Source organism: Homalodisca vitripennis, chromosome 5 (assembly GCF_021130785.1).
Source record: "Homalodisca vitripennis isolate AUS2020 chromosome 5, UT_GWSS_2.1, whole genome shotgun sequence".
Classification (NCBI taxonomy): domain Eukaryota; kingdom Metazoa; phylum Arthropoda; class Insecta; order Hemiptera; family Cicadellidae; genus Homalodisca; species Homalodisca vitripennis.
This window is the reverse complement of record NC_060211.1, coordinates 22,285,273-22,311,060: the sequence shown is the minus strand read 5'-3', so window position 1 is coordinate 22,311,060 and position 25,788 is coordinate 22,285,273. Positions and strand designations below refer to the sequence as shown.

At 32.5% G+C, this 25,788-nt stretch overlaps 1 protein-coding gene across 1 annotated transcript in view; it reads left to right on the top strand.

The window, feature by feature from the left end:
- The first annotated feature begins 1,028 nt into the window (after positions 1–1,028).
- The window catches only part of LOC124363377 (calcitonin gene-related peptide type 1 receptor-like), a 31,029-nt gene continuing 6,269 nt past the window's right edge, over positions 1,029–25,788 (top strand). The window contains 9 exon segments of the mRNA XM_046818628.1: positions 1,029–1,070; positions 2,033–2,131; positions 2,133–2,160; positions 6,385–6,491; positions 8,272–8,363; positions 9,823–9,949; positions 15,670–15,890; positions 17,348–17,533; positions 24,575–24,761. Of these exon segments, the coding sequence (XP_046674584.1) occupies positions 1,029–1,070; positions 2,033–2,131; positions 2,133–2,160; positions 6,385–6,491; positions 8,272–8,363; positions 9,823–9,949; positions 15,670–15,890; positions 17,348–17,533; positions 24,575–24,761 (1,089 nt within the window).

Here is a 25,788-nt window from a genome sequence, read left to right as displayed (position 1 = left end):
CATTGTCATGAATGTGGAATTTTTGTGTAATATAATTTAATATAATACTAAAATTTGATTTTAACATACCGTACATCGACAATACTTGTTAATTCTGTAGGGAAATTTAATAGTTTTTCCTTATCATTTATAAGTTGACTAAGATAAGTATTATACACGTGTATATGCAATACTGTTTTGTACCTCAAAAAATTATGAGATGGATATCCACAATGGAAAACGTTAATATAAAATTGAAAATTAAGAAAGGCAAAGAAAGATAAAAATCTTAGTATTTCTGTTTTGTTGAGACTTGTTATACTCTGTTAAAATAAATATTACATGTCGCACATATAACCATGAAAGGAAAAGTATTTTAGTTTATACTCTGTCTTAGATATTTCCGCAATTTTCAATTCTCAGAATAAGTGTCTTGAAAAGATATAAAAATATTGTTAAACAAGAAAATGACTTTTATAGTTTATATTTTTATTTGATTACGTTTTATTTTAAAAGAGATTGCAGACGAGTTTGGTCTTTTATTATATGTGTACTATATTTTTTATCCCTAACTCAGAAAAATCCGAAATTTTAGGAGCACTGTTCAACTAAGTAGTGTTTTTCATATGTATATATAATATATACTATATATATATATAATATTATTATATACTTATATATATTATTAGATCGGAACCCAGATCTCTCACCTTGCGGGGGTGAATATTGCATACCATTACACACACTCAGAGCGCTTCTACTTTTACTTATGGCGCAGTATTCTGTCTACATATGCCGGTTTGTAGAAATAAGCAACACTAACATATGATCGGAAGACCTAAAATAATCCTGTCAATACGACTTTTATTTAGATTAAATTGTATAAATGGCAATAGCCTTATTTAAATTTTGGGGGGTGGGGGGGGGGGGGGGTGGGGGGGGGGGGGGGTGGGGGGGGGGGGGGGTGGGGGGGGGGGGGGGTGGGGGGGGGGGGGGGTGGGGGGGGGGGGAAGGCCATACTCTGGATCAGGTGATTGGATTGCGTCGGTATGAGTGTGATCGTCTTCCCTCCAGAGTTGACAACACGTCAGGTGAGAAACTGCTCGCGGATGTTCGAGTAGAAACATTTAAGCGCTTAAAATAATCTGACTCGATTATGGAACTGTTTTAGATATAACATAGGACATCTCGTGGAGCTTGAAAGAATTTATTCAAATATAGGACGCTAAACACTTTCTATTAACTGCCAACGTGTTTTTTAAATAAAAATAGAGAGATAATTATAAAAGAGGTTGCCGAAAAAAAAAATAATAAAAATTATTTTTATGATTATTCCACGAAAGCAAAGGCCCTAAATAAAAAGTTGTTTTATTTTATTTTAGAGAAATAATTTATTTATATTTTGTTTGTATAATAAGCAAACAGAAATAGAGTACAGTGATCCAATTAAATAGCTCATAATTAGACGATTTCATCAAGGAAATAGAACACATAAATCAGGAATGCATTATAGAAATTAAAATGTGTTTAATAAATGAATAAATGACATTGTTTTTGCTGTTATGACTGGAGAGGTACAATGCAAACGATGAATTCATTGCAAAATTTGATTAGGTATGCCCAAACGCTCAACACGTAAATAAGTTGTTTGAACACTTTTATCCCAAGAATTTTAAAGTGCTGACGAGTTTATCACATACCACTCGGTTGATGGAATATTGGCGCTAATGAGTAAGTTATAAGAGATGTTTGACTGGTGCCTCAATGTTCTGAGTTTGTTATAATCTGAAACAAACATTATGACGATTGTTACACATTATGTATTGTATAAGAGATAAGGCAATAAAGAAATTTTAATTAGAAATTTTTGTGTATGAAAAATAAAGTAAACTCTGTTGTAATATGTCTGTTATTAGGGAAAAGGAGTTATCTGTTGTTGGCGGTGGAATGCCAGTAACAGAGGACAAGTGTTCTGAAAAGCAATTTTACTTACTTTTTGCGTTCGTTCCATAACTTTTATTGTGTCTGGCGAGCAGTGTAAAAATTCACACTAATATCTGTCACAGAAGTGATGTGCCCCAGGGAGTTCGACGGCTGGACCTGCATAATAAACGCCACTTCAGCCGGAGATGTTGCATATTTCCCATGTCCTTTTTTTCATCTTGGGCTTCGACCCTAAAAGTGAGTTATACAACTTATGTATTAATGTTTATTTTAACACTTCAGAGCTTTGAAATGTGTCTTGAAACGGATTCAGATCTAAACATAATTTGAAGAAAAGGTGAAAAATCGTTAGATTTAATTGATTGTGTAAATATTGAATGAAACACAAGTCACAAATTTATTCTTGTTTTCGGTCTAGGTAGACTTAGAAGGAATGGATTAAACTTTCTTCATATATAATACAAATATATGAAGTTTAAGATATGAAGGTGTAAACATGAAATGTTTTAATTATCACTATTGCAAACAAAGCTGCTATACTTCAAATTAAATCAGACCAGTTTGAAAAGAGTTTTTTTAGTTGAAATTATATTATCCTCCTGAGTCCTAAGTACCTTGTCCGAGGTACTATTTTTGTACTCATTGAGTCCTGAGAATATTTGTCACAAGTTGGAGGTAAGACCTAAATGCCTTGTACAAGGCACATCATGTTGACCACCCTTGAGTCCTGAGAAAAAAAGTGCTAATTTAGAATTTTTGAACTTGTAATGAGTGTTCTAAATACCCAATGGTTAACCCAAAAAAATAGTTTTAAAAATATTGACACACCTGTTTTTAACCCGTTTCTAGATGTCCTTGTACAAGGCACTTCGGTCTCTACTCAGGTAAATGTCAATAATTATAAGACTCCACAAAAGAACACTTTCTTTTATTTATATAAATTAGATACGTTAAGATGTAAGAATACAGTATTAATAATAGAGCAGACACAATAGTTTTTGAATTCTTAGTTCTAAAATTACTAAGCAGAATGATATTTTCTAAAACAATTTCTACCTTCAATGAGACATAAGAAAAACATTGCACTTAATACAGTACACACGTGACTTCATTTTGCAGTTTTTTCTGAGCACACATCGTTTCTGTACACTTGCCACCTCTGGGAGATGATCAGCTCCTTGAGTTCGACGCCGAAGAGATGGATCTTCAACGGTTCTACGATCAGCTTAAAATGACAGAAAGTTAAGGGATTGCTTTCTCCATTCCCTCCATGGTTTTCGATTTTGAACTCCAGCCTTAGTACAAGTACCATCGTTATTTTTCAATCAGTGTCTGTCCGAATTCAAGTTTAAAAGTTCGGTACTGTGGAATTAACCTAGTAGGAGTATTGAGCATCTGTTTCGTTTGACGCATTTGAAAGCCAAGCATTAGACAGTGATAAATCAAAAAAATGTAAAAATACATCGAACTGTCCACTTTTTGGTCCTAGCTCGAGAGGGGCAGTATGCCATCACACGGTCAGCTAGATCGACTCCTCCCATATTCCGATTGTATGAATGTATAGCCTTGGGCTGATCAATATTTATAAACTGCTTTTGGCTTTTCGACCATCTCCGTACTTCAAAAATTGGATCTTTGGCCTCTTCAGTGGACAGCATTGTTACAGTATTGTTATCCAACCATTTAGTTATAGCCATGATTCCGTCTTTGTCTCACAGTCACTACGCTTTTCACCTCTAGAATTGTTCTTCTTAAAAAGAATTATCATCAGGGAGATCTGTGGTTGGGGGAATCCTGTCTTTTCGTATTGTTCCTGAGCACCTAATGCCCACGTTTGTAAAGTTCATCAGCCAGTCTGACTGTAGTAGAAAAATCTATCAATGTACACCACATGTCCTGGAACGAGTGATCTAGTCAGGTGTAGCACTGCATTTTCACACTGCAAAAATTCGTTCAATGATTCATCAGTGGTATATGTCTTAGGCCCTGCATATACTGTAAAGTCACATACAATTCCATTAGGATTTGCTAAAACATATACTTTTAGACCAACAGGGGTAGGCTTGTTCGGTACGTATTGCTTTGAAAGGCAAAAAACCTGTAAAAGGTACCATCATTTCATTAACACAAACTTCTCGTTCCCTTTTTTGTTTCATACATCCTTCAAGAATTCTATCAAGGAAAGGTCTCACCTTCCAAAACCTGTCACCTTTTTTTTGTTCCTCAGAAATATCATTATCAAAAACCACTTTTAATGAGCATCGAATTAAAAAAAATCTATCTCTGGTCCATGGCATCAGCAACTAGAGGCACTCTCCATATTTTTTCCCAATACATTCTAATCTTAGGCAACTGGAGAGCTGACATCACAAAATTAATCCGCTAACCATACTTTAAGCTCTGAAAGTTTCAATTTCAATTCTTTGCCTGTTTTTAATAGGTAGTTTTGGTTACTTTTCCTCAACAATGATGGACAGTATTTCATCATCATAGTATTGCTGTACATACTTCTCTGCATCCCAATCTGTAGAATCTTATGGGTAAGTACGCAGGCTGGACAAGCGTGGATGTTTTCAGGAGCGAACACTTGTATTGTCCAAGGTAAACCTGGCTGAACATCTTTCTTCTGTTTCTTTGGCAGTATCTTCTTACGTGAGTCGGTTTTAGATTTCTTCTTTGCCTAAAAAAAAATCACATTTAGCATATTTAATCACCCAATAAAAACATTTTAGGAGTTTTTAAATATATTTTGATTCTAATTTAATTTTCAATCTTTTTATGAAGTAAAAATAAGCTATGAATCATCAATAAAATATCTGCCCTTTATTTCTTGTTTGACAGTTTTCATTAATAATTTGTACAGTCAGTCTAATTTAAAGAACACTGGGTTTTACTAAACTTATTCAGACCATTAAGTGTAAAAAATATACCTACCAACTTCCCTTGTTGTTGAGGTTGAGGGAACAGCTACCAGCTCATGCTCGTCGTCGTCGTCATCATCACTTCCTTCGGATGGTACGTAGGGCGGATCTACGTCTGAGTCATCGCCAAACAGATCATCAAAAATTGTAGTAGTCGGACTCTGGATTTAACAGTGATTCTTCCCCATCATCGTCTCTTAGATAGTCATCTATATCAGAATCATCTAGGTTGAAGTCTTCAAACCTCTTTCTCTTCACTGAAAAAAAGAGCAAAATATAAAATTTGTGCTGTAATTAAGATAGATAAATATTTGTACCTGATTATTTTCTTAAATTTAAGGTCAAATTTTTATTTTATTTATCTAAAAATAAATCAAAATATCAAATTTCTTGCTTTAAGTATGCAACAGTTTGTAGTTATTGACAGGAGTAAGTAAGACCCAAGTGGCTTGGTCAAGCCACTGAAGAAAATGGTGATTTTAGTTTGTAGACCTAAGTGCCTCAGTCAAGGTACTCTAAGAATGCCTCACTCTAGCCATGTCAAACATAAAGCTTAACACCATTATAATAACTTTAATAGATAGATTGGTCCTTAAACATGTAATTTGTGAAGAAATTCAATTAAATAATTATGAATACTGTCTTACCTGAGCGTGTAACACGAGCAGTTTTTTCTGGAGGGGTGTCCATCTTTGAGAGTGCATGGACAAGAAACAAGTAGTGCCATCTTATCTCAACTTTAGCAAACTATTAGGGTAGTTTGAAACACAGTCCATCCAGTGCTGCTATCTTGTGTTGAGTAAATGAACTATTAGAGTGACAAGGTTATTTTTTGTTTTCGTGACTTGTACAAGGCACTCCGGTCTTGGCCACTATAGGAGGACAAAACTGTTCAGGTCTCAAGGCTAATGCATACATGTACTTTGTACAAGGCACTTCGGTCTTAGCTATCAAATTCACCCAGGACTCAGGAGGTTAATAGTGGTATAGATTTCTGCTGTTTGTGTGTACAAGCTTTTGAAACTTTTTTGACTTTTATTAAAGAAGAGTTAAAAATAATATGCATCAAGTTTATAATTATACAACTTTGCTATAGATGTTTGAAGAAAATACCACCTTGGACAAGCCAAGCAAAGTAGAGAATTAGACTTGTAAGAGATATATGTAAAAGTACGTGTAAATGTTGTAGGCACACATCTTACCAAATTTGGGATTCAATTCGAATTTATTGGTTAATAGCTGATATACAGTTACAAATTTCAAACATTTACCAAAATAAGGAAACAGACAGCTAAAGTACTATGCAAGAAATACGTTACTATGTTGAACCACACATGAAAATCTATTATGATACAAATATTATGAAAGCATTCTAAAATATCGTCTTTTAGTAGCTAAATTAAAACGAATGCGTGGTAAGACTATAGATTGTATAAAAAACAAAGAAATGTACAATATATTTGAGAAACCTACGTTTTCTCTAATATACTATCCAGAATACTTAGGTATAAAGGAAATATTTTTTACGATTGCCTGCCAGGGTACGGACTGAGAGTGTGTCTAGAAGATGGATCATGGTTCAAGCATCCGGAGAGCAACAAGACCTGGTCCAACTACACAACTTGTGTTGACATGGAGGACTTACAGGTCAGTAGGAATGGTGTTGTTGTTGTTGTGGACTCACTATGTGTGTCCATTAGGGGTAGCTGTACATTTATTCAGGTTGAAGATTGGAAGTGCAATGCTTTGGCAAATTTTAAAATCTTCATATCTGATAAATGTGCAAGGATTAGGCGAAAAGGCCCGTAACATTGAAGTAGTCCTTTAAGTAACAAACTTTAGAAATCAAAGTTTTACTGTTTAAAGCACTGTATTCATTCGCATTTTTCGTGGTTTACTTTCTGATGGCGGTTTTAGAGTTATTTCTGTTAAAAAAGAACCCATTTTTCGTAACGGATATATAATGTACTTAATGACAGAAAAGTTTCTTCTGAAACTTTTTTATTAAATCATTATTGACAGGTATTAAAGTTTTGGAATCCAAATAATCAAACTAATAAAGTGATTAGTATGAAAGTACTGTAAAATTTTCTGTAAAATACGAATTTATAAAATAATATGAGTTTTCATGAAAAATATATGTGACGCCATAAACCTATGCGGCAAGAATCATGTAATATTAAGTGATATAAGTTACTAAATCTTAAAAATTACATTAAAAACTGCTGGTTTTACAACTTTTTGACTGAAAATATAAAAAGCAACATGACTGTGTTTCACTTTGTTATTTTTTTAGAAACAGTTAAGGTTGCTAAATAAATCAGACAAATCATATTACATTTTATGTATAGCATGGATTAGTGGCGATTGATGGGATTTCCAAAAAAACAAAACTGGCTCCATTAAACACCATAAGAAAAATTCATAACATAGGGATATTGATAATGTACAACCTTATAATTACAAGTTTTTTTCTAATGCTCGTTCTTGAAGAAATATTCGAATGTTATGCAATTTTTGTTTGCGTGTGTGTTTTGTGTAAGCTTAGTTTCAAAATAGCAACATAAAACATGAAGGAAAAATATATTTTTCCAGAAAAGGATCGCTAAGGACACTCATTCTCGATGTGAATTATATTCTACCTGGCCGTTACACAATCGCAGGACTATCTTCGGCCTTTTACCATTTCAATTTCCAGTAGAAGCATCGCCCAATTCCACTGCGGAAGCGGCTAATGAAAGACAATTCCCATCTGCGGAGGTTCATTTCATATTCTTCTCTGATATCTTTCATCTACTGCATCAAAAAGTTTCTGATTTATACAGATTTGTTTGATTCTACGCAAACTATCGTTTTTAGTAGTATTGTGAAAATATTTTTCCTATGAAGATTGTGTAAAAGTTTGCAAAAAGTTTACCATTATTACTTGTAAAACTTTGCTTCACATATCCTTGTTTTAATATAATGCAGCGCATACTTATAAAAACTTTGCTCTTGAAGGTGTCTTTTTTCAAATTTTACACGATTTAATATCAATGATCTGTTGAAAATGTTCTGGCTCTCTAGCAACATGAAATAGTGAAAAAAATAGAACGGCCATGATTATTACAGATTAAATCAGAGGAATAATAAAACACACGATAAGTATGTTCAAATTATAAGAAGTAGTACATTAAAAAATCTATGTGGGTTTCAAATTTCTGTTACAGTTAAAATAATGTAATTACATTTACATAAAAAAATGCAATTAATATAAATTTTTAGCGTAACTCTCTAAAAGTCCTGGAGGTAAAAATTACCTTCATGAAAGTACAAAGCTAGAGAAGTAATTTCAGTGTGAAAGTGAAATACCTTGAACATTAGAACTTTTTCAAACAAGGAGGTAGTCAGCAAAGTTAAGTTGTCTGGATCTGTCTGTCTGTTTCAGTTAAGGACTCAAGTTAACTTCATTTACAAGACTGGCTACACGGTGTCACTGGCAGCCCTTATCATCTCAATTATAATATTCTTTTACTTCAAGTAAGTGATTCCACTTTCGTTTTAGTTTCTGAGTTAGCCTTTCTGTTGAGAACATTCTTTTGATCTGAAAACCCTTTGAATTAACAAAGGTAATATTACGTTGTCAAAAATACTCATCCTTAAATTGAAATAAAAAGTATATATCTTGCTTTTCTAAAACAATTCACTGGTTCAAAATTTTATCTTTTGTGGGGTTACATTAAAATAATGTTTTAAAATAATTCAAGTTTCTATTTCTGCTTTGTTTTTCTTTGTAAAATTTATATTTTGTAATACTATGTATAAAAAGAGTGTTTTTAGCTTAATTTCTAACGAACACGCTCTTGTATTTGTCCTTGATTGGTGCTTCTTAACCTGTAAAATAGGGCATATAACATAAAAAATAACGAGCAATGGGAAATTGGTTACTGAAACTGGAAATGTAAATGTTGCCAATGTTTTTGATGATTTCTCATTCAGAAGTCTCAGAATTTTGAAAATAGTGCAACACGGTGTTGCAGCAGCCCTTATCCTCTCAATTACAGTATCAATTTAAGTCAAGTAAGTGATTCGATTTTCGTTTAAGTTTGTGAGTTAGCTTTTCTGTTGATTACGTTATTTTGATCTGAAAACCCTTTGAATTAAAAAAGAGTGGAAGTAATGACACCCCCGATTAATTCCAAAATTTCATAGCGTAGGATGTAATGCAATTAAAACATCCTAATTTAAAATGTAAGTAGATTATTTTATTACATACGAATAGTTGTGCTCAACACTGTCATTACTAATAAATGAAATCAGCATGTATAGAGATTACAGGTAGTTTAAAACTTATCAGGGAGAGAGGGCACGATGCTTTTAATTAGAAAGATTAGACATAATTTTACCATTTGACAAAGGTGGTAGTATTAATCTACATTATTACTAATCTACAAATAAAAGTACACCACTACCACATTGTGGGCATTAAAAGGCTTCACCTTGAATTATATCATGTGACACATTCCAATTTCAAAATATACTGTGTTTAGATAGGCAATCAAGAAACTACACAGAAAAGTAATTTTTAGACTCGAATCAGTAAAAAGAATGCTTTTCAGCCTTCCGAGTGATAGACTTCAATGATACTTAGCGAAAGTCCATGTGTGAACATGCTCCATCATAGAACTTATTCTTGTCTATTTATAAATGAAGTTTCATGCAAAAAATAAAGTCAGTTCATTTTTTAAATCTTTGCGGGCAGACAGAAATGTAAGTTTTCCAACCCTTCCAGTGATAGGCTTCGCTACAGCTGAACCAACGATATACAATACAATATAATGTCCTATTACATAAAACTCTAGAACATTCCAGGGTTTACTAAATTTGCGAGAATTATATGGGAAAAAATATAAATTTGTAAAAGCTACATGATTAGGCAAAAGAGGGTCAATTTGACGTTTGTTTTAAATCTAGGTTCTCATTATATGATATTTACCAGGTCTCTGACGTGCACTAGGATCCAGATCCACAAGAACCTCTTCATCTCCTTGGCACTCAACAACTGCTTGTGGCTCATCTGGTACGAGGCGGTCGTTGACAATCTGCCCGTCCTTATGGAGAACAGGGTCAGTTTCTTGTACAGTATGGTAGTGCTAGTAATAGATAGTTGTAACTGTGTAAAATAGTTCAATGACGTTTAACATAGAGTTAGTTAGCTTTTAGGTATGAACTAGCATGAACTCCTCTTCAGGAAGTTTCAGTGTTTCTAATAGGTTCTTTTTTCGATGGTTGAAACTAACTTAAGTAGTAAAGAAAGTGAAGTCCACATAACATTATTAATGAAATTGGTACGAAATTTGCTGTTGCATTTCTAGCCCCATTTTCACACAAGTTTTTAATATTTATTTCTTGAATGTATGTGTTATTTAAATTTTGAGATATGCTTACTGAATGTACTGAAGGATTATTTCCAGTCCATCTACTGAAGTATGTCAAGGTTGTATAAAGGACATAACGTAGTTTTATGGCAAGTCATACACCCGTACTAAATTCGACATTCTTTCTTTATTGGATTTTTTGATATTGCACAAATAGATAGACTCACAGACGGTCTGTTTCATCCACATAGGTTCATAAATATTTAATGGCGCTTATAAATATTAACTTAGTAATACTAAAACTACTAGTATAATTTTTGTTGGTATTATTTTATCAACGTGATTTATTGTTTCAATAAAATACATCAGTGATTAAAATACATAAGTGATACTATTTTAACGAATTTAAATAGGTATTGCTTGGAAATAATAAGAGTAATTTACAATAAAAATATATTATTATTCTAGTACTAAACACTAACCTACTTTACGTGTATACACCAACATATGTGCTTGGAATTTAGCTCATCATGTCTAAAAATGTGAACGATGAGTAAAGTTCCAGTTCACTTTGTGTCAACCCTTCCCACCATAGCTACGTTATGTTTGAATTGTATTTATTTTAAGTCAAAAGAGCGTAAAATACTCCCAAAGTTTACAAAACTATGTTTTTCTTAATTTTATCCTATGGTTTATTTAAAAATTGACTCAAACCATACACCTCCAACTTGCTGATCTTAAAGTTTTTTTAATTATAATATATAAACACTTTTTTTCAATATGCGTACTCATAAAAGACCTGAGATAGTTTGGTTTTTTTTATCAAAATCAGTTTTCTGAGCGCAGCGAGTGAATGAAGCAACCAATAATCCACTTAACTACGGTACATTAATTTGTTTGTCTTGTTATTACACGTGACTTTGTCTATTTAATATTTGCTGTATCTCTTATAAGTTATAGTGTCCACGATCCCTGAAGTGTGCATAAAAATTGGAACACACTGTATATCTCATTCCAGTAGATTGCTGACACTCTTGACCTTTTTGAAATTAAGGGAGTAAGTTATGTTCTTAACATTGATTTTTTTTTAATTAGTAACCACGTAAATTCACATACTACGTTAAATGTCAGAAGCATCATATTAGCTACTGTACTAACTCTGACTTCAAATTCTTGAAAATTTCGAGTAGATAAAAAGTTTTTGATAACACGGCAGTAAATATAATTACCTGAGATAATTTTAATTACCTGAGTTTTTATAACACAGCCTACAGCTGTACCTGTTTTAGCACTAAAGTAAGCCTTTTCTATGATTGATTTTAATACATTCCGTTAAGCCAATATAATAGCAGTGATATATCATTCTTGTCTGTAATAAATATTTAAATTAAACTCAACTCTTTTATTCCAACTCTGTTTTCTGTCCATAATATTACACGTGTTCTGTTTTCTTAAATTTTAAGAAAATGGAAATGTCTTACAGAATCATACAAATGTAGGTCATTTTAATATAGAAAGCTATATTTGTATAACCTTCATTTTAATTTTACTTAACGTGAAGTTTCAATATAAACTATTTAAATCGTTCTGTTGCTAACAGTTAATAACTTTACTAAGTGTCAAAGTCAACAACTACGTGATATATTATGATGGCAGAATAATTAACAGTTGAATAAGGTAGTTTTTAAAGGAGGTAAATTTTTGTAAGTTTTTAAAGGGGGTCTTAAGTTCATCATTATTATATAGAATTTCATATCACTACAACTATATAAGTTTTATGGATCAGATTCATATTAGGATTAGCTCAAAAATTGTACGTAAAAGCTACGTCACGGTTAAGTCAAATAAAAAACTTTTACACTTTATTGTGTACACATAAAAGAAATGTTTAATATTGCACAGGTCACCGCTTTAATTAAACAAATTAAAATGTTTAATACGTTTTATACATGTATGAATATATGTTCAATTTCAAATTAATATGTTCTGTTCTTTATTATAAGTTATTTTCTAATATTTAAATTTTGTTTTCTTTTTTTTTATTCATGTTACCAACGAAGTAAAATCTAGCATGTATTTATTTGGGTATAACCATGACAATCGCTACATTACTAGGAACAATGTACTGTAAGAGTACGCCACACCACGTGTCGCGTAATAAGCTGATCTGAAGTTGCAAGAACATTTCAAGAGAGATGTCCTCTAGACAGACAGACAGACAATCGCTACATTACTAGGAACAATGTACTGTAAGAGTACGCCACACCACGTGTCGCGTAATAAGCTGATCTGAAGTTGCAAGAACATTTCAAGAGAGATGTCCTCTAGACAGACAGACAGACAATCGCTACATTACTAGGAACAATGTACTGTAAGAGTACGCCACACCACGTGTCGCGTAATAAGCTGATCTGAAGTTGCAAGAACATTTCAAGAGAGATGTCCTCTAGACAGACAGACAGACAATCGCTACATTACTAGGAACAATGTACTGTAAGAGTACGCCACACCACGTTTCGCGTAATAAGCTCATCTGAAGTTGCAAGAACATTTCAAGAGAGATGTCCTCCAGACAGACAGACAGACAATCGCTACATTACTAGGAACAATGTACTGTAAGAGTACGCCACACCACGTGTCGCGTAATAAGCTCATCTGAAGTTGCAAGAACATTTCAAGAGAGATGTCCTCCAGACAGACAGACAGACAATCGCTACATTACTAGGAACAATGTACTGTAAGAGTACGCCACACCACGTGTCGCGTAATAAGCTGATCTGAAGTTGCAAGAACATTTCAAGAGAGATGTCCTCTAGACAGACAGACAGACAATCGCTACATTACTAGGAACAATGTACTGTAAGAGTACGCCACACCACGTGTCGCGTAATAAGCTGATCTGAAGTTGCAAGAACATTTCAAGAGAGATGTCCTCTAGACAGACAGACAGACAATCGCTACATTACTAGGAACAATGTACTGTAAGAGTACGCCACACCACGTGTCGCGTAATAAGCTGATCTGAAGTTGCAAGAACATTTCAAGAGAGATGTCCTCCAGACAGACAGACAGACAATCGCTACATTACTAGGAACAATGTACTGTAAGAGTACGCCACACCACGTTTCGCGTAATAAGCTCATCTGAAGTTGCAAGAACATTTCAAGAGAGATGTCCTCTAGACAGACAGACAGACAATCGCTACATTACTAGGAACAATGTACTGTAAGAGTACGCCACACCACGTTTCGCGTAATAAGCTCATCTGAAGTTGCAAGAACATTTCAAGAGAGATGTCCTCTAGACAGACAGACAGACAATCGCTACATTACTAGGAACAATGTACTGTAAGAGTACGCCACACCACGTGTCGCGTAATAAGCTGATCTGAAGTTGCAAGAACATTTCAAGAGAGATGTCCTCCAGACAGACAGACAGACAATCGCTACATTACTAGGAACAATGTACTGTAAGAGTACGCCACACCACGTGTCGCGTAATAAGCTGATCTGAAGTTGCAAGAACATTTCAAGAGAGATGTCCTCCAGAAAGACAGACATCGGTGGACAGAAATTTTTACAGCCTACAGATAGTAATTCTTCCAGCTTAAAGAGTGATAGACTTCAATGACGCTTATTCCAATCCCATAGATTTTATGAACCTTCATAAAACTCATTCCTTCCAATGTAGAAGTTTCATGCAAAATTATAAAAATATAATCTAAAAATAGACTCTTCTTGAGATATTTTGCAGATAGTTAGGCTTCGAAATAAACTCAGCCAAATTCCATAGAGGGTAATGCTCATTATCAAACATGACGTTGCCTGAGTAAAAATTATTTTACAACATTTTAATACAACGTTTGAAAGTACTTTGTTGTTAGAGCTAATGGAAACAGTTAGCTAAATAACTTTGAAGATTGCTATAACTGTTTCTTATGTTTTATGCAATAAATAATTTATTTATAATTTCATAGTTCAGTTCATTCTTACAATATTCAGAGGAAAACTGAAACACGGGCAATATACAGACAGATAAGTAAAAGCGGAATTTAGGCAAATTAATTACTTTCCTAACACTCATACAATGAATTAAGTTATTATGAAACTACCTCTTTATTATTAAATATAAAACACAGTGACATAATAGGTACCGGCATGATCGTGACTATGAACAGCACAATAACCATAAACATTTTACAACAGTATAAAATCAAAATGGCTCCTCACGGCTAAATTATTAGGCTACGGAGCTAATGAACGGAAACTGTATTGTTTGTTTGGCTTAAAGGCAGCAGAGTTTGGTTGACACAATTTACCAAATACAAACGGTAACTGCGGACCTCGAACTTAGATTAACTGCCTTCTAATATATGAAGTAAAAAAGCGAGAAACCTTTTATCAAGCTGAAAGTTGATACTTAGTAGGTTCCTTTAGATTACGAGATTCATATTTTTTGTTATTTTCATTTAATTTGTTTCGTTTATATATTTGAGTTCTTAACTTGCTTTATAACTATGCTTAAAGAATAATCTCATTTGATGTGACGTAAACCAGAAATTATTTGTGATTATTAATAAAAGCAAACATGCAATACTATTATTATTAAGGCATTGTAATTAAATAAATTTTTGGTATATTAAGAAACAATAAACATTGTGATCATAAATTAAAATTTAGTAATAGTAGTTTGCACATTTACCATCATTTTATGTAAAAAAATAAAACACTGCGTTTCGTGGATTGAAATCTACCCTCTTTTTCAGGACGGGTCAAAATCTCTAATACATTAGGTTATAAAAATCAAGAAAAAATATAGCTACGTAATAGTCACACTTTTTAATGACAAGATTTTAACACAATTAATTTTTCAGTTTTATATGTTTGAATATATGTTCAATTTCAAATTAATATGTTCTGTTCTTTATTATAAGTTATTTTCTAATTAAAATTTTTTTGTTTTTTTTTATTGATGTTACCAAAGAAGTAAAATCTAGCATGTATTTATTTGGGTATAGCCAAGAAACGATTGGTTAAGTGCTTTTGAAACAAATATCCCCGTACTCCTTTAATTTCCTTGAACTTTATATGCAAATATATGATGTGACGTAAGCGAAAACTAAATGAAATTTGATATCAAATTATTTTTATTTACTTATAAAATAGTACACAATGTTTGACAGACATTTACACAGATTTGTATTATAGTGCTTTATTGGAAGCAAAACACATATTGTTTATAAAATAAAATTGATACATTTTTTAATGTAAGATTAAGTCAAATCCTTGTTTTCGTTTTGCAACGAAGGTGACACATATTTACTTGTATAGTATTTGAATATATAATCAAGTAGCATTGAAAAAAAGTAAAACAATATTCCCTTTATAACAAGCACAGTTTTGTAACTACTGTAAGATGTTTCTGAAGCATGAAACAAACCGAGTTGACTAAACATTGTGATGTTAAAGATAGAGTGTCAGCTGCTGCACATCCTAGTGCAGTATTTCCTGGTCGCTACGTACTTCTGGATGTTCTGCGAGGGACTGTACCTCCATACTCTGCTGGTGGTGACATTCGTCACGGAAACCAAGGTGATGCCCTTCCTCTACCCTATCGGCTGGGGGGTGCCTGCTCTCCTGGTGGCTCTGTACGCTGTCCTGAGGTCCTCCAGGCGGGAGGAGAAGCTCCAGTAGGTATTACTGTGTGTAAAGTAAAGTAAGAGTTAAGTACAGATGTATTATTTTATCAGGTGAAGTTAGGGCTATGAAGCTATCTCTAACACTTACGGACCAACAGCTTAATGGTGTATTCCGAATCACCACCAACGGCCAGGCAGGAGGGCTGCTTGCAAGGACAGGATCGCTCAGCAGTCACCCATCCAAGCAGCAGCCACGCTCGACGTTGTTTGATCCGGTTATCTTGCGTTAACCGTTGTACCCGCTACACAGCGCCATTGGCAATGTGTGTCGGTGAACCGTGACAATGGTAGTTCATTTGATAGTCAAATGGGAACAATCGGTTCTCTTGAGGTTCGAAATGCTATTGAGCTGTCGGTCAGTTTGCTGCTTGATGGAATTACATAAAATGGAATTTCAATTACCAATGTTACTGACAACAGACGTTTTTGACAGTTAATTGGATATGTGTTTTCACAGCTAAAAACGACACGGTGGATTTACCAGTGCCAATGCGTGATGATGCATACTAATTGCTTCACTGGAATTGCTGATGAAGTTTATTTTACCACTTTATTTGAATAATCGTGAGATCAACTCAAATACAGTTTTTTCTGGAAACGGATATGATTAAAACTTTGCATCCAAAATGAACGTAAATATTGACTGAATAATTCTGGAAAGTCAATTAACCAGAATATTTTAAATCTAAGCTAATCTAAAGTAATACATTTGGGCGGAAATAAGTTTAAAGTCAAAACGATTTTGAAATGAACATGTGTTCTTTATGTGTTTTTTTAGTGAAAAAGAGTTACGGTATTTTACTGCAGAACGAAAAAAATTAGAGGCTACGATATAGTTTAACATTTAATTATACTAAAAGTTAAAATAACAAAACTTCACTAGATCTTCATTGTTTCACTACTATACTCAAAGGATAAATACATGATTCAATGAAGCTGATTTTATATTTAGCTGATAGGCCAGAGAAAATTCACTTTGGTTCAATTTTGTCTTTAAAAATTTTTTCATATTCATTTCAGAGAACCTGTAAAATGCCACTTAGGCCTAAATTAAAACTAATTTTCATACTACAAGCATTAAAAGAGATTAGTAACAGGTATCATGATTTCACACTCTCTTAGCTTGTGGGGTACAATTTTACCAATTCCGTGAAATTACACAGCACGTTACGTAATACCTTTTTATCGTTATACGTATATTAGGATGAAACTTGCTTTATAACTACCAAACAATTCCCGTGACGTTTAAAGAGAATTGTAGTTGCAATTTTTTTCATTCTGAGACGGATTTTTATCGTGATCTACTAGATTTTGTACATTAAGTGCCAGTTGGATGTTTTTGCCCGCTTTAATAATAATATAATAATAAGAACGCAATACAGAATTATTCAATGTAATATACTGTATCTTTGTAAAAGTATAATGATTGAAGAAAATGTATTACGCAGCTGCTGGATTCACGAGTCACTATACTCTTGGACACTGTCTGGGCCCGTGTGTGTGTCTATGCTGGCGAACCTCGTGTTCCTGATTAACATCGTGAGGCTCCTGCTCACCAAGCTACACACCGGCCTCTCCAGCCCCAAGCAGTCGTTCAGGGAGTCTCTCAAACACGCATCCTTCAGGTCAAGAAGGTCAGTCTGTTCCTCATGCGTATAGCCTATAGCCACTGGAAATGGTTTGTTCAGTCTGCTTGAACATCCAGGGGTGATAGTGATAGTGAGAGTGTGATAGTGTCAAAAGATTTTATTTTATTTTTACATGTACTCCACGATCTCTTCGAATAATCCTAATGAAACCAAACTCCCGTTCAATATTGTAAGCACTTCATGTTATGGAAAATACTAGTCCATTTATAAATACATACAGTTTAAATGTTGAGGGATGTAGCAAAATAAAATACAAGTTTGTTAGTTAAAACCTCTTCATATAAGCAAAAATAACGTGTTTGTCAAAAGTATACACTAAAACATGCATTCTTGCACTCGCAAAATACTAATACATATGCTAAATTAGTTACGTTCTAATTTAATATTGAAATCATATTGATTATGAAAAACAAAATTTTTGACACAAATTAGACCTCTATATCTATAATACTGCGGGATCCACAGAACGTTTGTCTTTTTTTCTAATTTGTTATAATATATCTTATCTTGCATTTCTTCATGGTACATGACACCATGTGTAGTGTGTATTCTTACGTCTTCCCTTCGAATAGTCCTAATTAAACAGAATCCCTGTTAAATATTTCATAAACTTCAAGTTATATTAACTACCTTCATTAAAGGAAGGCTCTTTAATAATGCGCTTCAACGTCAAAGTATACAAAAAAATTAGATCCATACTTTTTATATATACGTATACAGATGGACAGACTAACAGATAGACAAAAAGGAAATGGTCTTCAGCCCCTCAAGTGAAAGGCTTCGCTAACGCTTAGCCAATTAGGGTTATCAGTCTGAATCTTATTGGAGATTGAAAGGGATCAAATATGCTGGTACAAAAGAAGTGTTAACTAAAAAAGTATGGATCTAGTTTTTTTTGTATACTTCCAATTTTTTTTGTATCCGCACGATATTTCAACAGCGAATTGACCTGTAGACTTGAAATTTTGTATGGAGCTTTATTTATATATAAGCAACATCGAGCTTAGTTCGATGATGGCGCATGTCACTGCATATGAATTGTCTGAGTGTCAGTGAACTAGTAAAAAATTTATGTGTAGTCACATTTGCAACGGTAAAATTGCACATTGAACATGTTTGTACACATACTAAATACAACTATGTGACATTTTTAGCATTTGCCCTAGCATTCTTACAAAGCCTCTTCGAATTTTCCTAATTAAATATTTAATACAGGTTTAAAAACCAACTCTAAACTCTAGTAATTCACCACGATAATTTATTTCTCACACAAAGTTGTGAAACACATATACTCTAATGAAATATAGCCCTTAATATATTAAAAAGTGATAAATATATCAAAAAAGATTTACTGAAAGTATTAGACACACTTAAGATAGATCAACACAGGCAACAATGATAAGTAACATAATTAATTACACGTCTAGAATATTCTAAAGTATATTATTCCTGGAGAACTGGCACAGCTGGCCACTCTAACTCTATTATCTGGTCTTTATTTAAAGTTTCTTAGTGACGATGGAAGGTTTGAAAGGATTTCGGACATTGCCCTCTTTATATGTTACAATAACATTACAATAAAATATGTTTTTGTAACGTATAACGATGGTAAATGTCCGAAATCCTGTTATCTATTATCTGGCTATTCTGAATCAGCTACTAGCACCATGGTACATGGAAATTACTGATTTATTTTGTTACGGATTGAAATATCCTTAAAAAATTTGTTACCTTTAAGAATAACAAAAATTATTTAAACTTAGCACAAGTTTGGCATTTTAAAACATTAGAATGGCGATTTCTTAGACATTATTATAAATTGCCTTTTTTATAAATTAGCATCGTACATGTGGTACGTAGTAGGAACGTTATATATTAGCAAGTTCCCTTTATTTTGCCATAAAAATTGCGTGTATAATAAAATTGGATAAATTTAGAATAAGAATGAATAAAACTGATCAATTATTAGGAGCAGAGTCAATGATGGTCGATGCCGCCTATTAAGGCTGTGGGTGGGCTTGCGAGAGCTCTTGCGCCGGCTAAGGTCCATAATCCTTTAAGTATGAAGGCTCTCTGGACAAGGTGTATTAGCCTACTAGTGTAACAACTACTGCAGTGAGGGTAATGTTTGATTGTTTACTGCTGCTATTTCGATTCAGGACAGTTTAGTTTCTGACATGTTTGATTTCTTATACCTTACAAGAACAGCACAGAGAAAGTTAAAAGTTTTCTTCATTTTGGAATCATTTCATTGTGCAATTTTGAAAACATTCTATTCCCCGCTGTCCTGCATTCTGTTGCCCTTCTCCATTTTCAATTCATTAACATTATTTATTAAATACATTTTACAAAGTTCTTTGTGCATTAGTTAAAATTTTAAATATTATCCCATTTATAGAAATAATGTCAATAGCTTATATCAATATTAAATCTTATACATTGCTTTTATTTGCTATTTTCCATATAGTTTATTGGGATTTATTTATTTGGTAATTTATTTAAAATTAATTATCTATTTAAAATAACATTAAATCAAAGTTGTAATATTCTGAAATCAAATTACTTGTGCCCAAATATAAAAGTAAATAAAATACAGTTATTGTGAAATGTTTTTCACTTTTGGCTAATAATCTCTTTAGATATTTAAATACAGATAAATAGATTTATGCATAGTACTATATAGAAAAAATATTTTAATCCTTAATAGATCAAAGATCTTTTTCTAATTTTTGTGGTTAAAAATAGTCTTTTCATGATAGGTTTCTCTAAGTAACTTATTTTACTCTTATTCAAAGCAAATATTACTGTTCCAGTTCCTATATTGAATTTTCAGTTTTTGTCTGAAGCTCTTGTTGCCAGGGATTTTACTACATATGTGAAGATAAATTTCCTTATATTGTTGATTAGTTTTCTATTGTAAAGGTCATTCAAATACATGAAGGAAACAGGATTTTTTCCGGACATTTGCCATCGTTCAGTGAAAATGTCCGGAAAAATCCTGTTTCCTTCACAATCCTTCCATCGTCAAAAATAACTTTCAAACAAACAAATACATGAATTCAAATTTCTTTATAGAGGTGTTATATGCACTCTTCGAATAACCTCGTAATCAGTTTGTATTTGTTTGTTTATTGTATCACTGCACAGCCACAACTATTTACTTTTTTACGTTGCAATAATGGCATGTCAGTTAATTTCACACTTTCCATATTTTTAGTGGGACAATAGGATTAGAGTGCAAGATTTGTAAATTTAGCTTAAAGATTGAAATAAAATAAACCAAGTTCTGGACTCCACCCGTTGCGGGACAATGTGTTTGGGGAAACCGAACTTTCTTATTTTGTAATTCATGTTTATTTGTTCAATATCGTTGGGCACCATCTGTTGTAATATCTGCGCGTTTTAACTTTTATTCATGTAATTTTAAAATATTTCTGTTCCATATTGTTAGCTACTATATGTGTCAGTGTTTAATGAAAATAATATTTTATATAATTCACTTAACTGGAAGATTAAGTAATTAATTAATTTTAGAGACTTCTTTAATCAATAATTCATCATTTACTTACCATATTCCAAAGTCTTAGTTTGAATAGAATGATACATGTTGCCTTATCGATTTCACTTTTTCTAATGAATTCGTTACTTCTTATGTTCCAGTATTTATATAAATCCAATATACTGTATGTTATTTAAAATAAAATCTGAGTCCAAATCGACTTATCTTTGTTTTATCAACAGCATGTAAACTTAAGGTAATTATGCAATAATTAGTTAAAGCAAACAATGTAATTAGTTAAAGTTTACAATAACTGCATTTTGTTTACAGTTACATATGAGACAAAGTGAATTAATTTCATAGTAATATACATTATTATGTTGAAATAAACTTTATCGAAGAATGACTGCAGTTAACGTAATGAGAATTACATTTTGTTGTTGTTGGATTAGTTTAGATGTAAAATCCAATTATCATTGACCAACTTACGCTATACACTTAAATATTATCAGTAACGATTTATAATATCATCTGGGTATTTTAAAAGTTTATTCCACTATTTATAAAATGTTTGAGGATCATGTAATAAATAATAAAGAAATAATTATATTCTTGGTGTTTTATGGTCATATTGGCCTTGAATGTAATACAATTTATGTTTTTTATCCATACAAGTTTTATTAATAAAAAGTTTTGTAAGTTTTAAATAAAACATTGTTGTTTATTTTAACAGTGAATTGTAATTGAGCATTTATAAATCAGTTTGTTTTTGTCGATACAGTACAAGGTCGATAGAACTGATAAAAATACTATAGTCATAGGCAGGATTTGAACATGCGCTATCTCTGTACAAAACAAAATATGGAAGAGATAAAAAAATCTGCTGTAGCCAAGCACTGCATTGAATCAGGACACAGATGATCAATTAAAATTAAAATTAAATAAAAGAAGTAACAAAACCAATGAACTTAAATGTTTGGGAACCACTACACATAAACATAAATAAAGAAAAAACTCATAAACAATAAACAAGGCCCTAGTGAATATTCCAGTCTTCTTTCTTCTCAATTTATTCACAAATTAAACTGCAGTCATATCTAACATGTTATACTGGCTGAAATATTTCCAAAATGTTTGTATTTGCATATTTACACCATATGGTATTTTAATATGAGTTGTAATAAAAATAATGTAAATGTTTATTTGTACCTGATGATAAAACCTTTGGTTTCGAAAGGCCTCGTCCAAAAAATAAACTAAATTGGAAAAATATCGTTTTATTAACGTTTACTACTATTTTAAAATGTTTTGTAATTACACCAGGAGACTTCAACAGTTATTGAGTTAGATATTTTACTAAAAATAAATTAAAATATGAAAATTGTATTGTTAATCTATATATTGTAATGTTTGGAAACACAGTCGATACACAAAAATACTATTTTAAAAAATAATATTAACGTATAAGCAGCTCTGTGAGATGTGACTGTCTGGTTTAATTATCCTTTCATCTGCAACGTTTGCATTGAAATTCCTTGTAATATTATAATACTGACTAACAATTCGTTATATATAACGATTACGCTATGAGTTCTAACTGATAATATGGACGATGAGATTTGTCTCATTTTATGTACAGTAAATTGTGAGCACGGGTCGAGAGGGTTACACTGGACTCCATTGTGCTAATTAACAAGTACTTAACTAACAGTGTGGCCATCTTTAGTTCTCCAACTGTGTTTCATTTCTAGAGCTTAGCAAAACTATATTAGGATTTATTACTACATTGAAAGTACATAATTTAATTTACATTCTTTTACAACCAGCTCATGTCGCAAGAGGTTTTCATGTCCGTATTGTGTGTTGAACGACATAATACAAACGAGAGACTACTCGTTGTGTAACTCTACATTAGGTAACTGTTATGTAAAATTGCCGAAAATTTGAATCATAAATATTATTTATTAAGGACTCTACATGACTCCTTGATATTATGTCATTGTCCATCTGACTATCTGTATGTTCATTTGTGTGATATAACGCATTGGTGCTATAGAAAGTACATATATTTGAAACTTGGTACATAGATTCTTCTTGCTCCAAGAAAGAGAGCTCTACTAATTTTGGCGTAAACAAGTCAAATTAAGAGTAATAATAAAAAGCTAAAAATGTTTACATAGGTCTTATGGTTAACCATGATATTGATTCGAGAAAATCGTAGATCAAACAAATTTGTAAACAAACTGAGTACAAGATTGTATCAAGTCGATCGCTCGTAACTATCCTTATTGCTTTCGTTTCTAAGCATCATTTTGTATTCTTCCTTCTTATCGCTTTAACAAGTTTGTTTCTATGTTTATTTCTAAAACTATCACAAAATATACTAACAATACAAAATACAATGTTTATTTAGCAATGTTATATGTGGTTTATTGGTTAAGCGTTAGGAAGCTTATCACTCCAGGGGCTGGACGAACTTTTATTTCTGTCTGTCTATCCACAAGATATCACGAAAACGATATGAAAAATAACTTGAAATTTTGCATGAAGCTTTATTTCTGCATAACCGAAATTGAGTTCAATGTCGGTGCATGTCACTCTATGAGATTTAGCTTAGCGTTTATGAATAAACACTTTTAAATTAGTCTTATAGGTAGCCTATATCTATTGTATAAAGCGTAAAATTCCACTTAAAGTTAATAAACCTTTTTAATTTTATTAGTAAGGATTGCAACGTAGTTGTTATGATAGGGTCTAGAAAATTGGAGAATGAACAACTTTTTTAAACAAACAGTGCAATCTTGATGCATGTCATGATGTTTATGTAATAACACGTTTGAGTAATTTACATGGTTGGATTCATTGGTAACAACTTTGGTCACGTACTGTTGTGGGCTTCTATACTTCTTGTATTCGTTTGTGTGTTTTTTTTTAAGTTTAGCTTAGCTCATTTTAAAATAATTGTACAAATTCAAAAAAATCAGGTTTTAGAGAAATCGAATCCTTTAGATATATATTGCAGCTTTATATTGCAAAAATAGTATGATTTCGGATATTTCCGATAGTTATATTCATTTCATGTATTACAAAATGTACATAACACATCGGTTTGAGGATTGAAATCATTTTCATCAGGTTAAAAAATAGTTAGTCTATTACAAAAGAAAGATAAAATGAAGAGAAAGAAAGCTTTCTATTTCAGATGATAAAAAAATTGATTTTTTATGCATTATCCTAATAAAAATAACGAGTTAGGGACTTATCGCCCTCTATTCCAAACCTTACCCAAACACATAAGGTTTGGGATTGTGGCCTTTTTTTGTTTAGGAGTCCTCTATTCCAAACCCTATCCAAACACAAAAGGTTTGGGATTGTGGTCATTTTTTGTGTAGGAGTATCTAAAATTTTCCGTTTTTACAATAAAACAAAATAACTATGTATTCGAACCATTAATACAATTAAGTATGGTATATAGAATCTAACCTTATCTATAATAACCGGAGGTAACGAAGTTATTGGGTTAGCAGGAAAGCGTCATCGACAAGTCAGACGCCGGGGCCACCCTCCGGCCGAACTAAGAAGGCAGTGCGCGCCACTCTGATTCTCATCCCCCTACTGGGACTGCAGTACATCGTTATGCCTTTCCGGCCCGAGCAGGGTGCTTCCTGGGAGGCCATCTACCAGATAGCCTCGGCAGTCATCGCCTCCTGTCAGGTGGGTCGATTTATCGGTTTCCAGAGCTACTTCCCTGTACTATCAAAGAAGAAAGCTGGATACTATCAAGATGTCATATCTCCGTTATTAAGAGAAATATATAAAAAAACAGCAAGAATGAAAAATTAATAAAATTAAAATATATAATAATAAAATACAGGTGGCTCACAAATAATAATACAGATTTAAGGTTAATAAAAAAAAAACAGAGTTTGCTGCTATATTGGATAACTGCGGTAGTTATTAAAAGTTTAATTTGCCCATTCAGGTAATTATGTAATTATAAAAATGTTCCAAATCCGTCTCACTTTGTAAGTTAATTATATTCAAATTCTCAACTTGCAGTAAGAAAATTACTTAAGGTAATGTGCATTGTTCTACTCCTTGGAGGTGACTAAGATTTGACACCCGTGTAACTCTTAAGTTACAACCATTTTTTCAGGTTCAAACCTGAATTCTAAAGCCATACATTCTGAGGTAATATTGCTTATCTCTTTGAGAATTAGAAAATCATTAACTCAAGGATGACTGAGTTTGTAAATGGTCTAAGGCTCGTATCGTCTACTATCGCATTCGTGATTGTCAGTAATGAAAATACATCACGTGATACTCACATTCTGGTTCGAGAGTATGAGAATGTTAAAATAAAAATATGGCACATTGATAATTGGCAAATAAATATATCATCAAAATGAGAGGTAAGATGATGAGTAAATACTCCTTAACAATTTTAAAAAGTGAAAACTGTAAAATGAGCACGGTAAAAACACCTAACTGTAATTATAACTGAATTGCCCCAAGTCTCCAACCCAATTAAGTGTGATATTTTATTTCCAATTTTCGTGGGGTTTTCTCATTTTATAGCTTTCAAAATAAGCTACATTTGACAGAAGAATTTGTAAATAAAACAAATAAATTTACCGTTCCTTTTTGAAATAGAAAACATTTAGCTTTCACACATTTTTACGTTTACTTTTAGTAGCTAATCACAATGGGGACTTAATTTATCAAATATTGAACAGATTGC